Source organism: Somniosus microcephalus, chromosome 11, assembly GCF_052327205.1.
Source record: "Somniosus microcephalus isolate GS21.2 chromosome 11, FLI_Smic_1.0, whole genome shotgun sequence".
In the NCBI taxonomy this organism is placed as follows: domain Eukaryota; kingdom Metazoa; phylum Chordata; class Chondrichthyes; order Squaliformes; family Somniosidae; genus Somniosus; species Somniosus microcephalus.
Window position 1 is genome coordinate 112,982,042 of NC_140997.1, and position 16,795 is coordinate 112,998,836.

Consider the following 16,795-nt stretch of genomic DNA (forward strand, 5'->3'; position numbering starts at 1 on the left):
CTGACATGCTGTGCCTGAAAGGGTGGTGGAAGCAGATTCAAGACTAAGTTTCAAAAGGGAATTGGATAAATACGTGAAAAGGAAAAACTTGCTGGGCTATGGGGAAAGAACAGGGGAGTGGGACTAATTGGATAGCTCTTTTAAAGAGCCGGCACAGGCAGGATGGGTCGAATGGCCTCCTCGTGTGCTATATCATTCTATGAAGTAGTCTCCTGTAAGTACCATTTGATATACTGTACATCACAAATATATGAAAAAATTATTTATTCTCTTTAAAAGAATTCAAACAAGCAAATTATAACTTAAAAGTGACATCTTTATATTGATACAGGTAAATTTCCTGATCCCACACTATCAAGTGGGAGCCACGCTGGATGGAAGCATGGATCAGAGAAAGGGCTGCAACACGGTGGCACCCTTTCTCCAAACTACGTCCCTTTGAACATGACTCCCAGTTGGGAGCGTAGGATCAGTAAATTTAGCCAATAGATTAGACTCATCTGGAACAATGAATGACTGACTAAATTGGAACATTGTAAAGGAAATGGAGAAAAGTCTATTGAGCAGAGACTAATCAAAAAATTACTGAAAATCTGAAATAAAAACATAAATACACAGGAGTTCCATCTGCATCTAAAAGGAGAAACAGGAGATTATGTTTCAGTGAAGGGCCTTCGTCAGATAAAGGATCTCTTTGCAGATCTTTTCAGAGCTGCTGCCCATTACCAGCATTTTCTTTTTTAATGGGAAGTGGCAAGCTCCGTGGCTGAATTATTTCTTCATTTAAACATAATGGCCTAGAAATTCGGGTCGGGGGCTTCCCGCGGGTGTAAGCCCCCGACCTGCACTTACCTTGTGCACCGGCATTTGAGCTGTAGGGCCCCATGGAATTCCGCTCTGGGGCCTGGCCCAGCTGCCGGCACGCTGTGCTTGCGTGTCCCAGGGGCGTAGTTAGTGCGATGTGTCCCCTGGGATCACGTGAGCCATGGGCAGCCAATCGGAGGAGGGAAAAGCCCATTCATAAGATTGACCGGTAGGCCTGTCAAAACTTATAAATACTACGGGCCCAAAATAGCAGTAAACCTTCAAATAATTTTTTTTTTTAAATCACACTTTTTAAATAAACTATAAATTACATTAAATAACTATTTTAAACAATAATTTAAATTTTTGAAAAAAATAATTTTATATTATAATGGGGCTAAAATAAACTTACCTTGCTTTAAAGTATTTAAAAATAATAAACCTGTGGAAAAAATGCTTTAATTTTAATTAATTGACCACTTACCTTGCAAAAAGCAGGCCTTACGCCTGCTTTTTAAATGTATAAATTCTGCAGGCTTACCCTCCCGGGAAAACCTATAAAAGAAAAACCTAAGTTCAAAACGCACGCGCAGCCTCCCCTGCGCGCGCGTTCGACCTCTGAACCCCTTCGTTCAGAGGATCGGAAGTGCCGGTTTCCCGCGCATGCGCAGTGCATGCAGGAAACTGGCAATTCCATTCGGCCTACGGGTGAGTACCCCGTGCGTACTCACCCGAGGAGAGCCGAATTTCTGGGCCACTATTCTAAAGGGGTGAGATTCTCCTTTCACTGAAATTAAAATTGTTTATAGGAAGAGGCCTGAAAATTCCTTACCCACCTAGCCTAGGAGAGAAACTTTTAAAGGCTGAGTGGCATCAGTGTATTTATTCTCAACTGTTCCATTATGTTTCTTTCTCTTGTGCTTTTATTGTCTAACAATTTTGAAGCCTAATTTCCGCTCTTCCCTCACCACGGAGGATCATCTCATCTTTACGAAGATATATTTTGTTACCCTTTAAAGAATCATGTCCTCTGGGGAAAGTTCAAGCAGCCGTCACAGGTGGTGGAGCAAGAAACATTAAAACGGGATTCAAGAAGGAACTAGACAAGTTCTTGTCAACAAATGGGACTACGGGTTATTAGAAATGCACCATGGGAATACTGTGGAAAGGTGGGCTGGACGGGCTGAAGGTCTTCTCCTGCCTGAAACTGTTGCTATGTTAATGACGAGTCAAAATTAGTTCTAATTGCCAAGTGGCCTTTAAGAACCTTTGTCCAGCATTGATGCTGTTGTTTTTATGGTATTGTTTCTTGCCTTGCTGACTCTCCTTGCTTTACGTGTGTGTGTGTTTTGTGTAACTGTCTGCTTATTTGTACACAGGACTTTGTACCTATGTGCTACAGGTGTTCAACTAACAACCCACTGCTCAACAACCAGGGAAATGTGTGCATCAACTGCCGGCAGCCCTTTGTGTTCTCCGCTTCCTCCTACGGTGAGTTTACCTTTCACTGTGCACTGACTGTGGTCTGGTTTGCTTGTGTTTACTGCTCTGAAGTTTGGCTGTAGTTAGCTTATGTACTTTTGTTTGCTGCTGAGATTTTAAAACTTGACACAACTCTACCCTGAAGCTGGAAATAAGACACCTCGTGTAAGCTGAGGTTCATTGGGTGGGGGTTGGTGGGGGGGGGGTCGCGGGGGTGTCTAGTTGTTGGAGTTTGCACACATGGCGACTTGGAATGATAGCAAAAGCTTCAAGAAAGCTGACGCAGCCCCACGGAGCTGACTACTCAAAAACCGGCCTTGAATACCGATAGAAAATTGTCCCACTACTGGGCATCAAAGAGGGCTGGAGCAGCGTTCCTTCGCCACTTGCTCACAGACTCCACGTTTGGATTTTTCATCCTTTCAACTTCACCAATCAGTCCCTACGCCCCCATACAGCCTTTTCAACTGTTGGAAACTTTTTGCTGTTTTTTGGAGCCTTTAAAACACTTTCCTCATGAGTACATTCAGCATCTTACCAATGTTTAAATCACAAACAAAAACAGGAAATGCTGGAATAACTCAACAGGTCAGCCAGTATCTGTGGAGAGAACAGAGGAGTCAACATTTCAGGTACAGACTCTTCAGCAGAACTGGATGATGTTACAGATGAACAGCATTTAAAAAGGAACAGGACAAGTGGGAGGGAGAAAAAACACAAACACACACGCACAGGAAAGTAAATATAATGACCTGTAAAGTGCTTAAATGGAGACCGGGAGATGGCTAAACAGCAGAAGCGATATCAGCATGAGACAATATTAGGCATAATGAGAGAAATCAAAGAAATAAAAGACATATATGAGAGAGAGAGTGTGAGAATAGCTAAAGGGGTGGGGGTTAAGAAGGTTAAAGGAAAGCATGAGAAACTGACAAAGCGGAATAGGCTCCAATGGCCCAGGAGCCTGGTAGGGGCCTCCCATCAGAACACTACTTCTACCAGCTGATCCACTACTGCCCAGTTTGCACCCCCGCCAAAATTGAAAGTTACCCCCTGTCCCCAAAGAAAGCAATACATAAACCGTCTCGTGTATAGATTCATACAGCACATTTTAATGTATGGCAGGCTGCATTTTGTCAATTCTGCCACCTTGAGTACAAAAAGTCTCTGAAATATTCCAGTACTGTTTGTGGTGGGCTTTGAGAGGGGCTTGGCCCAAATGTTTCCAGCCAGACATTCTCCTTGCACATAGAAGATAGGAGCAGGAGTAGGCCATTCGGCCCCTTGAGCCTGTTCCGCCATTTAATGAGATTGTGGCTGATCATCCAAATTCAGTACCCTGTCCCTGCTTTTGCCCCATATACCTTGATCCCTTTAGCCTTAAGAAATATATCTAACTCCTTCTTGAATATATTTAATGAATTGGAATCAACGGCCTTCTGTGGTAGAGAAATCCACAGGTTCACCACTCTCTGGGTGAAGAAATTCCTCCTTATCTCAGTCCTAAATGGCTTACCCCTTATCCTTAGACTGTGACCCCCTGGCTCTGGACTCCCCTGCCATCGGGAACATCCTTCCTGCATCTAGTCTGTGTAGTCCTGTTAGAATTTTATAAGTTTCAATGAGATCCCCTCTCATTCTTCTAAACTCTAGCGAATATAAGCCTAATCGACCCAATCTCTCCTCATACGTCATTCCTGCCATCCCAGGTATCAGTCTGGTGAATCTTCGCTGCACTCTCTCCATGGCAAGAACATCCTTCCTCAAATAAGGCAACCAAAACTGCACACAATACTCAAGGTGTGGTCTCACCAAGGCCCTGTACAACTGCAGCAAGACATCCCTGCTCCTGTACTCAAATCCTCTCGCTATGAAGGCCAACATACCATTTGCCTTCTTAACCGCCTGCTGCACCTGCATGCTTACCTACAGCACAAGGCCACCCAGGTCTCGTCGCACTTCCCCTTTTCTCAATCTATTGCCATTCAGATAATCTGTCTTCCTGTTTTTGCCACCGAAGTGGACAACCTCGCATTTATCCACATTATACTGCATCTGCCATGCATCTGCCCAATCACCCAACCTGTCCTAATCATACTGGAGTTTCTCTACATCCTCCTCACAGCACACACGTCCACCCAGATTTCTGTCATCTGCAAACTTGGAGATATTACATCTAGTTCCCTCGTCTAGATCATTAATATATATTGTGAATAGCTGGGGTCCTAGCACCGATCCCTGCGGTACCCCACTAGTCACTGCCTCCACTCGGAAAAAGACCCGTTTATTCCAACTCTTTGCTTTCTGTCTGCCAACCAGTTCTCAGCACAAGTTACACTGCTTCAAACATGCCATATGAACCCTGAAATAGTGAGGCTCCGTGGGTCAGTATTTTGGACGTGCTCCCAAGTTGCTGAGCGCTGAAACATGTGGCAGGCAAGAAAGTACAAATGAGATTGATGATGCCCTGCATCAGGATTGTCTGTAACTGGTTGTCAAGCTCATTGAAGCCAGAAGAAAGAACCCTTCCAGTCTGGCACCCCCGGCCTCTATGGCAGCAGTTTATGTATCCATGGAAGAAACAGAGACTGCCCTTGGGGTCTTTGGCACTTCACTGTAGATGCCCTTGGAGCAGCAACACACTCGATCATGGGCTGCAGTGTCATTAAACCATCTCCCAATGCACTGTCATCTGCAGCATCCTCTCTGATGCAGCCCCCATGGCCTGCACCAAGGCTGGATGCTTTTTCAAAAACAGAACCCACAGGCTCTATTTCTTCTGCTGAGACCTGACTTTCCAGCCAGCAACATCTTTATTCTCGTGCCACCACCAGCTAGTCCTGCTCACTCATGCTCTGTTCTGTGTCACCCAGTGCGCTCCAACGTGGCTTACTCTAACTGTAAAGAGCTGGCAGATCCAGCTGCAGAAGGCCCTGTGTGTTCTTGATGTAGCACATTTAGAGGAGGAAAGGAGGTTAAATTGGTTTCTTGCCACTTTCAGTTGGAGTGATATCAGGATTTCATGATATGGTCAGTGACAGTTAATACGGAGTACAGTAGGAAGAGAGGTAGAACCCACAGCTGTCGCTTGTCCTACATCCCTGTCTCCGACATTCTCTGTTGCTTCCCTCACTAAGGTGTGGAGTGCTTCCTCCTTACAGGTTTCGGAACAGCCACCTGTTGCGGATTAGGAGTAATATATTTACACAGAGAGTGGTGAGAATGTGGAACTCGTTGCCACATGGAGTGATTGAAGCAGAGAGCATTGATGCATCTAAAGGGAGGCTTGATGCATACATGAGGATGAAGGGAATAGAGGGATACAAGGGCAGGCTGTGACGAGGTCATTAGTATGGAAGGGGGCTCGTGGAGTATAAACGGGCATAGAGCAGTTAGGCCGAATGGCTTGTTTCTGTGCTATAGATTCTATGTAGTCGTAGCTGTTATGGGAATCTTGCTCTTACAAAAGAAAGCAAATAGAACCTTTTGTTGCCACGACATGCAGTAATACACTGTTCTCAGCATGTAGCCCAAGCATGCAGTAAGCAGTCACTTACCATGTGAGGCTTTTTATGGAGTGAAAGCGTGTAAGGGTGTGGGTGAAGGAACACTTGCAGGTGAAGGCTGCCATGTGACCTCATTGGCATTGATGGGAAGCAATTCAAGCCCTTTAATACAGTGTAGGGGGTGATTATCGTAAGGTGAAGGCAGGTTTAGTACAGTGCATTTTTTGAAGATGTGACAGGTTTCTCTTACCTTTCCTGACCTGATAAGATCATTAAACTTTTTCTGACACTGATGGCTAGGTTAACTGCCCTGGCGACCTCCATTCACTGCCCTTAAGCAGCTTTCCCTGGGGGCCCATGTCATTTATTTTCCATGGAGCCTTCCTAACCTCCTGCAGCAGCTACATCTGAGAAGTGGGGGCTTTCTGCCTGACCACTGACCCCACAGTTGCCTTTAAAAAAAGAGATTGCTTGGACTAATCAAAAAAATTCAGCAGATTCCTGGCCCTTTAAGCTATTGCAAGCCTTTAAACCATGCAGTAGCATGCTATTTTCTGCCCCCTGCTAATTGGTGAATTCTCAATCAGAGGCATTCCTAACACCTGAATCGTGTCCACGATATTTTAATGCAACTGAGCCCAGAAATTACAGTGGGCTCAGCACTCATGCAGTTCGATGAGTACCATGCATATTGTGCCATACTTCTCTTCAGGATTGTGCATGATCGGAAAGTCCAACATGGCTGAGCTTGGTCTCTCTGACATCTGGGGCTCCCTGCAGGTGCCTGTGAATTTGCCACATGTTCTGCAGTGCACTGAAATTGTGAAAGTCCTTCACTTCACTCATGAATGCAGAGGTGGGAGCTGCGTTCCTGCACGTCCACCAACAATCCTTGCATGGTGATCATCGCTGCCCCAGAGGATGTCATGAAGGTCTTTTGGTCGTCGATCAGCTGCCTTTTGAAGGCAGGTCCAGTACGGTACCTACCCTTTGCTTGTGCAGCTGAGAAATACCTCAGGCTAGAACCCCGAACTGTTGTTTGTTGTCTCCAGCTGCTGCCTCCCTTGCTCTTCCTCACTAGTGATCTGTGGTTCACCCAGTGCTCCAAACCTCAAACTCATTAGTCTTACAGGGTGCTTGGATCTGTGGTGGGGCCTGCAGCAGGTGGGATGCGTAACACGACCCGCTGTGAAGTACTGTGTCTGTGGCTGCCATCAGTTGGATTTGCCTCACCTTGAAAGAGCATATAGAAGGAGAAAAGAAAGATGTGTTACCATGGTTTCAGAACAAAATACGTTGAAAGAGAAGCAAGATGCCAATATATTGTGTGCCACACTGCTGTGTGCAATGTATGCCTCTGTTACTGAGTGAAAGGGTGAGCAAGGGTTACAGTGACAGCCTCTGACCTGCTCTTGTTGCCACAGTGTTTATGTGGCTGGTCCAGTTAAGTTTCTGGTTAATGGTGACCCCCAGAATGTTGATGGTGGGAGATCCGATGATGGTAATGCAGTTGAATGTCAATTGGGAGGTTGTTAGATTCTCTCTTGTTGGTATGGTCATTGCCTGGCACTTGTGTAGTGCGAATGCTACTTGCATTTCACATGTGGCGAACCCTCGCCTGTGCACATTGGCTTGTGATGGATGTGAGGAGCCTTTCCCTGGAAGTGCCTGTTGTTAGAAATTGGCAGAACCCCCAGATAGCAGGCCAGCCCACTGCCAGTGTTAGTGCAATCAAGTGCAACATGTCTAAGTTGTGGTGGCAGTGCAGGTCCAGGGCACAGCTCTCTACATTTAGATGTCACACTGCAAGTGCCATCCTGCAACTTTTCTGTGGCTTCTTTGTGTGCTTTGCATGGTACCTCCCTGATGATGCCACAGTTCATAATGTTGGTTTGTTGCAATGTGTTCTATGCCCTATTATTAAGAAAAAGTGTGCACACTTACTTTTGAACTCTTCTTGATTCCATTATTTGTTTTCCTTATTTATCCTATGAACCTGGGAGCCTCCATTCTCTCTTTCCACTACCTCCATCCATGCTGTTTGCACCTTTGTTTTCACAGGAGAGTGGCCTCCACTCTAAAGATCATCTTTGCTGCATTAGCATCTTCAGTGCATCCCCCTGAAATGGGGCAGTTCTCTGCAGATTGTACCTTCAACAACAACTTACTTGACAATACAGAAGCATGTCCCTTTAAGGTAGCAGCAGCTTTTTAAGAGCTGCTGCAGGAGTCGTCTCCTTCTCCCAGGCAATCATGGTTCCTGACATTTTCCATTTGCTAAGAGCCGATTTCAATTAGTGGGTGAGGCCAGCCCTTCCCGCTGGCAGCCTGGTTGTTCCTGTCCTGGGATGTGTGCAGCCTCAAAATTGCCAGTATTGCATTTTGGGGCTGTGGCAGTCCCTTGTAAACAATACTTTAAAAATGTTAATACGCTCCCTGAAGTTCGGCAGTTAAAGCCGATTTTAAAATTGGGGAAAGGCGTATCCTGTCCCTTATGTTTTTTAATGTGTTATTTATTGGATCCCCAAAGGCACGCCACTATTTGTAGTGTATCTTTTGCCCCCAAAAATTACAAAACTTCTGAGGAGCCACTATCCTCACTTATAAAAAAGACTTGCATTTATATAGCGCCTTTCACGACCACCGGACGCCTTGAAGCGCTTTACAGCCAATTAAGTACTTTTGAAGTGGAGTCTCTGTTGTAATGTGGGAAACGCAGCAGCCAATTTGCGCACAGCAAGCTCCCACAAACAGCAATGTGATAATGACCAGATAATCTGTTTTTGTTATGTTGGTTGAGGGATAAATATTGGCCAGGACACCAGGGATAACTCCCTTGCTCTTCTTCGAAATAATGCCATGGGATCTTTTACATCCACTTGAGAGAGCAGACGGGGCCTCGGTTTAATGTCTCATCGGAAAGTCGGCACCTCCGACAGTGCAGCACTCCCTCAGCACTGCACTGGAGTGTCAGCCTAGATTGTTGTGCTTAAGTCCCTGTTATGAAAGACAGTACCAATTACCCAGTAGAAAACCATGCTATCACAGCTGTAAACATGCTTTATTAGTATAAAGCAACAGAGTTAATGTTATAGTAATACAGCAGGCCTTGGACAACGTGGACCACTTTCCATACCTCAGGAGCCTACTGTCAACAAGGACAGACGTCGACGACGAAGTCCAACACCGCCTTCAGTGTGCCAGTGCAGCCTTCGGTCGCCTGAGGAAGAGAGTGTTTGAAGACCAGGACCTCAAACCCGGCACTAAGCTCATGGTCTACAGAGCAGCAGTGATACCCGCCCTGCTGTATGCTTCAGAGACATGGACCATGTACAGCAGGCACCTCAAAGCACTGGAGAGGTACCACCAATGCTGCCTCCGCAAGATCCTGCAAATCCATTGGCAGGATAGGCGCACCAATGTCAGTGTTCTGGCTCAGGCCAACATCCCCAGCATCGAAGCTTTGACCACGCTCGATCAGCTCCGATGGACGGGTCACATTGTCCGCATGCCCGATATGAGACTCCCAAAACAAGCGCTTTACTCGGAGCTCCGGCAAGGCACAAGAGCCCCAGGTGGGCAGAGGAAACGCTTCAAGGACACCCTCAAAGCCTCCTTGAAAAAGTGTAACATCCCCACCGACACCTGGGAATCCCTGGCCCAAGACTGCACAAAGTGGAGGAGAAGCATTCAGGAAGGTGCCGAACACCTCAAGTCTCTTTGCTGGGAGCAAGCGGAAGCCAAGCGCAAGGAGTGCACGCCAACCCAAGCACCCCACCCACCCGCCCCTTCAACCACCGTCTGCCCCACCTGTGACAGAGTCTGTAGATTCCCGCATTGGACTCATCAATCACCTGTGAACTCATTTTTAATGTGCAAGCAAGTCATCTTCGGTTCTGAGGGACTGCCCAAGAAGAAGAATACAGCAGTCTGCAGAAAGCTGGACACAGATCTGGTGAGGTTGTGGATCCCCAGCATCCTACCATGGGATCCCCTAGAGTCCAGGAATCCCAGTATGATTCCAGTCAATTAATCTTCGTGCTGTAAGTGGCTAACCAAACTAACAATCAAAGCTGAGAGCGTGTCTTCTATGGAGCAAAACTCACTCTCTAGAGCTCTGAAGCAGTTCAACAGAGTGCTCAATTGCTGAATTAATGGTCTGTGAGAAATTGTCTTGCTCCAAAGAAGCTTTGCAACATAACCTAAACCCACCGCCTATGAAGGATTTCAGCATTCTGCTCAGATTGGTCAATGCTGCATTACTTTTTTGTGTATTTCCCCCCCCCCCTGCTTTTTGGGACGTTTTTCTCCCCTCCCAATCTGAAGGCGTTGACCCTTTACAGGTGTACACTTTCACAGGCACTGGTCAGGCTTCCATACCTTGCCCAAGTGGCCATTCTTCATGTGTGAGCCTACACAGTGAGTGTCAGCAGGTTACCCAGCTTCACAGTCAAGTCCCATCGTGCCCTGCACAAGTACAATTCCAGTTGGGACCTTCTTCAACTAGCTGATATACTCTTCATTAATAGGGCCTGAGTTCAGTTGTGATGATTCTGGTTAAGATCAAAACAGACTGACTATGGAACCTGAGATCTTCCTGGTCTGTGGCTCCACTACTCACTGCTTTAGCCAACTCAGCCATGAGGGGAGCTCTCCTATTTTATATCATTTATTTTGACCTGGAAGATGGACTATGTATTGGACTTTTTAATTATTCTTTCAATGTTGCAGCAGCATTTGTGCCCACATCCTAAGGTAGCCTCTTAACAGCTACTACTGTTTATTTAGTTTTATAAATACTAATGTAGTGTCAGCTTGACTGAGTGATTGCTCACTTGCCACTGAGTCAAGGGCTTATGCTTCACTCCAGGACTTGAGCACATAGTCCAGGCTGATACTTCAGTGCAGTACTGAGGGAGTGTTCTTGGGAAGAATAATGGTTCCGTCAACACCCACAACAAAGAAACATTAAACCGAGGCCCCGTCCACCTATTCAGTGGACATAAAAAAATCTCATTGCACTATTCGAAGTAGGAGAGGGAAATTCTCTCTTTGTCCTGGCTAATATTTATCTCCTTGCTGTTTATGGAATCTTGCTGTGCACAATCTGGCTGCTGCACTTGCCTACAAAATAACAGTGGCTACACTGCAAAAGTAATTCATTGTTTGCAAGTGCTTTGGCACATCCTGAGGATGTGAAAGGTGCAATATAAATGCAAGTTCATTATTTTAAGTATCTTGTTTCTTTAGCCTGATTTATTGAAAATCTTTGTTGCTGTGAACACACATCACAAACTGTCTTCTTCCTCAAAATGGAAGTGTGTAGTGAAACATATAATCTTATCCTACGTATCCTCTATCAGCCAGAACTAAGCAGTTAACAGGATCACCACAGATTATAGTCTCTAATTCAGGTTACAGTGACATTGGGTTTTCCCTTTTATGCTTAAAGTGTGATTTTTTTTTTTCCAGTCCCATCATTTACAGAAAAATGAATCAAATCATAACATTGGCTGGTCTTACCGTTCTTAGTCACTTTATGCAAACTCTACACCTATAAGGAAAGGCTGAAATGAAGCGCTTCCCCAGTGTGAACATACATTTGGTTCTTCATTCCCATTTTACCCCCACACCATGACTTCAATCCAAGGTGATTATTCAAATGGTTACTTGTGTAATTGATCTGAAGTAATACAGACCCTCCCTCATTTTCAAGAAATAAATATTCAAACAGCTTAAAAAGTGAAACAACAAATCCATTTTTCTCCATTTCATTTCTATTAAACTCTTTTGTGCTTCCTTCATTTCTAGCAAAAGCAAGGACTTGATGGATCTCAAATCTCAACTGTTAGTTACTTTCAGTCTTAGGCTTCTTGTGTTATATTTATTATTTATATTATGTTCAATACAGAGGAGTATTTGAGCCATACAAAGTGCACTGAGATATTTTTGTAAGGCTTTTTATATCCTTTTGTTACTGTAAAATCCTGCAGAATCAGGAGCCCTTCGTGTAAATCACCTTGGGCTTATTACACATGGGTAAATCCTGTTAGTTGCCAGGATACAGATCTTCTAACGAGATAAGCAGATCTAGTATTGTTTTTAGCAGATCTGCTTTACCATTTGAAGAGTATGACATTATAAGTGTCTGGGATTTGTTCTGTGAATGCTTACAGGCAGCTCTTTAGTACATACATTTCAAAACATAATCCATATACTTAAAACACAAATTGGAGGGAGGGAAATCACTCTGCATTATAAAAAATCATATACATTCAGCATTTTACCCTCAGACTCAATCCGCTGCCAAGTGTTGTCTCAGCATGTGTCTGTGTTATGGAGTAACCTAGATTATACCATTTTTTTCTAACTCTTAAGTAAATGACATTGCTTCCTCTTCTTGCTGGAGATTTTTGTTATTACCTCTGTGAGCCACTTGCACTTTTTGCTTGAGCTTTATAACCTGAGGTTAAAGTTGGCCATCCAAAGAGGATATACATGGGGAGGGATGGAAAACAAACTAGCAAGTGAGCCAAATGTGCAGTCGCCAACTCCACATACACAAAAGTGTGTTATAAATGCAAGTTCTGTTGCCTTTCTTAATTGAGTTTCCACAGAGCCTTGGGAGGTACTGCCCAACCCATCATGCATGAATTGAGAGCACTGCTGAGGCTCAGATCATCGGCCTGAAACAGCCGATGTCACACGACAGCTACCATCACAGCAGTGTCAGATCCTGGCCTTGCACATGGTCTACATGCACATGAGTGGGGCCACTGGATAGGAACAGGAAGTGGGTTGTGGCATTTTCCCCTTCTTCAGGACCCCAGGGACATGGACGCCAATTATAGCAGCCCCTGAGAACTTTCTTTTCTTAGGATCATATGTTAACATGACCACTATCATGTATGATTTGATATGTATTAACAATGCACTTTGTAACACAACCCTATGATAAATTTGTGTAAAACATTGGTTAGGCCACTGTTAGAGTACTGTGTGCAGTTTTGGACACCCCATTATAAAAAGGACATTAAAGCCATAAAGAGCGTTCAATGTAGATTCCCCAAGATGATCTAAAGGATTAGAAACTATAGTTATGAGGAGACACTTGGAGATGCTGGGACTGTTTCTACTGGAGCAGAGATGGCTAAGAGGAAATTTAATAGAGGTTTTTAAGATTATGAAGAGTTTTCATAGTGTGCATAGGGAAAGACTATTTTCTCTGATTAGGGAGTCAGTGACGTGGGGTTATAAATTTAAAATTGTCAGTAAGAGAGTGAGGAGAGAGTTTGAGAAATGTATTTACACCAAGGATTGTTGTGGCATGGAATGCTTTGCTATGGGAAGTGGTTGAGGCAGAGACCATTTCATCTTTTAAGAGAAAATTGGACAAAAATTTGAAGTAGAGGAAGAAACAGTATTATGGGGAGAGAGTAGGGCATTGGGATTCATTTTGGATTGATACAGGGCTAGGAGAAGAGATTGGGACAGTGAGATTAGTTTTGGATTGACCTAGCAAATGCTGACCCAAACACGATTGGCCAAATGGACTCCTGTGCTGCAAACCTCTGTGGTTCTATAGGTAGAATTCCAAGGATAATCGATTATTTTATTAGCATAAATTTTGTCACTTAAGATGTATGGGAACTACAGGTAGCTCACAATTCTTAATTTAGGAGCTGTTGAGGGTCAGACTCTCAAAGGTGATTTTCCCTTTTCCCCTTCCTTCGGTCTCCCATGCCAAGCAGAAACGCCAGCCAAGATTGGAGGTCAGCTATATGACTCTCAAGCCACTGAAACTGAGCACTGGGTGTGTCCTGGCCCCCTCTTTCTCCTAAGATTCTGAGGCAAGACAGAGCAGTCTGTGTTGTTGGTGTTGACGGAACCATTATTCTTCTTGAGGTTGGATTTATTCTATCGCATCACCAAAAAAAGCACAGACCATGTCCCATATCTAATAGAGTAAAAATAGGAGGCGCTCCAGTGTTCATTGGGTAAATGTATTGCTTGATCTGGTACTAGGCCATGCAGTATCAGGGAAGATTGGACTCCTTTTATGTGTTTAGTTAGTCAAGTGACAGTAGAGCGCTACAATTGACCTTAGTGCGTTAAGGCTCAAGAGTGGGAAAATTGTCCAAGATGCCCACACCAGAAATGTATTCATTGACCCATGTTGAAAATGGAGATGTACAGTGTCTGGTGAACGCAGAATCAAAGTCAGCCATGATGGACCTCATGGCTGTCCAGAATTAGAAAGTAAGAATGACCATTAAATGAGATTCTAGAGCCCCGCTGGACAGAAGGGAAGGAAAAAGTTGGGAAGAGAGAGTAAGGATAGTTATAACAGTGCAGCTTGTCTTAAACTTCTTGATTCCAAAGGTCTATAATTAATAAAATATTCAGATTCAGATTTCACAGGACTTGACAAAATATTGTTTGAAAATGGAATAGAGAATTCATCATTATTTACTACAGTATTTACTCAGAGTTTCTCAAAAGGTTACTTTTCAGGTTCACATCTAAATTCAGAAACCCAGGGTTTTGATCAGATGAGCTATGCTGTAGGTTACCATGGGGCTTTCATCTCATGACCTCTCTTACTGTGTTTACAGAGGTGCTGCCACTTGTTCAGTTCTATTTGGAAGAAGGGATTACGGATGAGGAAGCGGTGGCCCTGATTGACCGCGAGGTGCCCAGGACAGAACTGAAAAAGGATATATGGCAGGAAAAGAACATTGGCGGTATCCATTTTATAGTATCGCCCTGTGTGAAGTGGGCAGCACGTTGGAGCACCAACACAGTGATGCCCAACCCCACCTGCTTACCAAGCTCTGTTATACTGCAGTGAGACAGTGCCAAGACTAGATGGGATAATGGGAGGGAAAGTCACCCCTGGGCCACACTTGACCATCTCGCAGGTGCTCTTTCAGTCAGAGCTGGGATCAGGTCGGTCATCGGTGTATGTTGCCCAGAGAGAGCAGAAGGGAAAATACAATAGAGAAAGAATAATTAGAGTATAATTATCTCATCAATTACTAGCCCTTGGGTTAATTTCTGTACTTTTGGAGTATTAAACAGCAGTGCTGCTAATAAGGAACGTCATTAGCAGCTGCCAGTGCGTGCTGTGCCTGCTGCTAGTGCAAATCTAACTCCCTGTCTCACCCAGATTAGTGACGCAAAAAAACTACAGGAAACTTTCTGGTATCCGGCACTGACGGGACCGAGCTGGTGCCGTACCATCAAAACTGCCGTAGAAACCAGCGCTAATGTTAAAACATACGGAGCTTTTGAGCTCCGTGTGAATCAACAAACCCTGTTGCTTAGCAACAGCTTCAAAACAGTCGGCCGCAGCTTAAACGCGTCTCTGTAGCTAAGCAACAGCTTCAGCTAGACCTTGCAGAGCCTGACTGGAGAAAAAAAAAGCAACGAGAAGTAAAAAAAACTTATAGGAAACAGCTCCTGAATTTTGCCGGTAGATAAAGCTTTCCGGACATTTAACCTCCGGTTAAACGAAAGTTTCCTGTATTAAGCCGCAGGCTGTTTGGTGCTCATTGAGTGCCTCACCAGCCCTAACAATTGAGGTAAAAGAAACTGTGGCCACTGACCCAGTGGAGGTTTTCGAGGTACTATGGCAGTTGCCAGCTGTAGGAAAGTGCATATCCATAGCCATGCTGTGGCTGTTGTCACGGAAGAAGTGCTGGCTTGTCTGCAGCTCACCTTGAGACTGGTAGATTACATCATGACCAAGACTCACCAGAGACCTTAACACCCACAAAAAAAATCCTGTTGTAGATTTTAGCTCCAACCCACAGAACCTCACATCCAACTAATTATTTTGGGGTGTGGATAGGCACAGCCGGTCTCACAAGCAGCGATTAATCAGAAGGTTGTGGGTTCAAACTCCACTCCAGAGACTTGAGCACATAATTCAGGCTGACACTTCAGTGCAGTACTGAGGGAGTGCTGCACTGTCGGAGATGCCATCTCCCGGATGAGACGTTAAACCATGTACAGGTGCTGTGACTGGTGCTCGGTTATGCTGTTGAACTAAATCACTTACTGTTATGAGCTTACTGTATTTTCCAATATGCTTTGGGCCATTTCTTTGACATTTTTTAGATGCACAGACTCTACAGCTTGATGACAGTGTGGCCAAGATTGAGGCAGACCCATTCACTGCAAAACTGAGCTTTGAGGTAACATTAAATTAACATACAGAAATGCAAATCACCATGAGTAGTTTGCATCCAACTTCACAGTAGAGGAAGCGGCCAAAATACCAGTGGTACAAGGGAAACTAAAAATAAATCAAGGGGAGGAACTTATGGATTTAATATAAGTTTTTTTTTAATGGTAATGGTGAAAGTAATGAGACTTAAGACAAATCTCCAAGACCTGATGATTTCACCCTAGGATATTAAAAGATGTAGATGAGGAAATTGCAGATGTGTAAGTCATTATCTTCCAAAGCTCTCTTGATTTGGAAATTGTGCTGTTGGATTGGAAAATTGCAACTATCACTCCATTATTTAAGACCGGAGGGAGAAACCTATCAGTCTGACATCAATTGTGGGGAAGTTACTAGAATCATTAGGGACAGAGTGACTGAGCACTTGGACAAATATGAGCTGATCAGAGAGGGCCAGCATAGATTTATGAAGGAAAGGTCATGTCTGACTAGTCCAGTTGAATTTTTTGAGGAGGTCACTAACGTGGATATGGAAATGTCTAAGGATGTTATTTATATGGACTTCCAGAAGGCATTTGATAAGGTTCCACACAAGAGATTATTAGTAAAAATGAAAGTGACAGAATTGGAGGTAACCTTGTAACATCGGTTGGTAGCAGACAGAGAGTAAGAATACATAGTTTGATTTGCGGGATGTGAGAAGTGGTGTTCCACAGGGAGCTGTTCAGGCGCATCAGCTTTTTACAATATTTATCAATGACTTGAATGAGGGAATAGAGAATTGTATTTCAAAGTTTTCAGAGATTAAGTT

The 16,795-nt window shown here is 44.3% G+C and overlaps 1 protein-coding gene across 3 annotated transcripts in view; it reads left to right on the top strand.

Moving 5' to 3' along the window:
* LOC147110830 (intraflagellar transport protein 122 homolog) overlaps window positions 1–16,795 on the top strand; it is a 46,681-nt gene that overhangs the window by 4,479 nt on the left and 25,407 nt on the right. The window contains exons 1-4 of one of the 3 annotated variants that reach the window (XM_086001192.1): window positions 1,203–1,973; window positions 2,184–2,295; window positions 14,408–14,536; window positions 15,915–15,991. In XM_086001192.1, coding sequence (XP_085857318.1) covers window positions 1,926–1,973; window positions 2,184–2,295; window positions 14,408–14,536; window positions 15,915–15,991 — 366 coding nt within the window. In that variant the 5' untranslated portion in view covers window positions 1,203–1,925. Of the gene's footprint in view, window positions 1–1,202; window positions 1,974–2,183; window positions 2,296–11,264; window positions 11,443–14,407; window positions 14,537–15,914; window positions 15,992–16,795 lie in introns of those variants that run through there. The other 2 variants (XM_086001194.1, XM_086001193.1) reach the window with 2 other exon arrangements.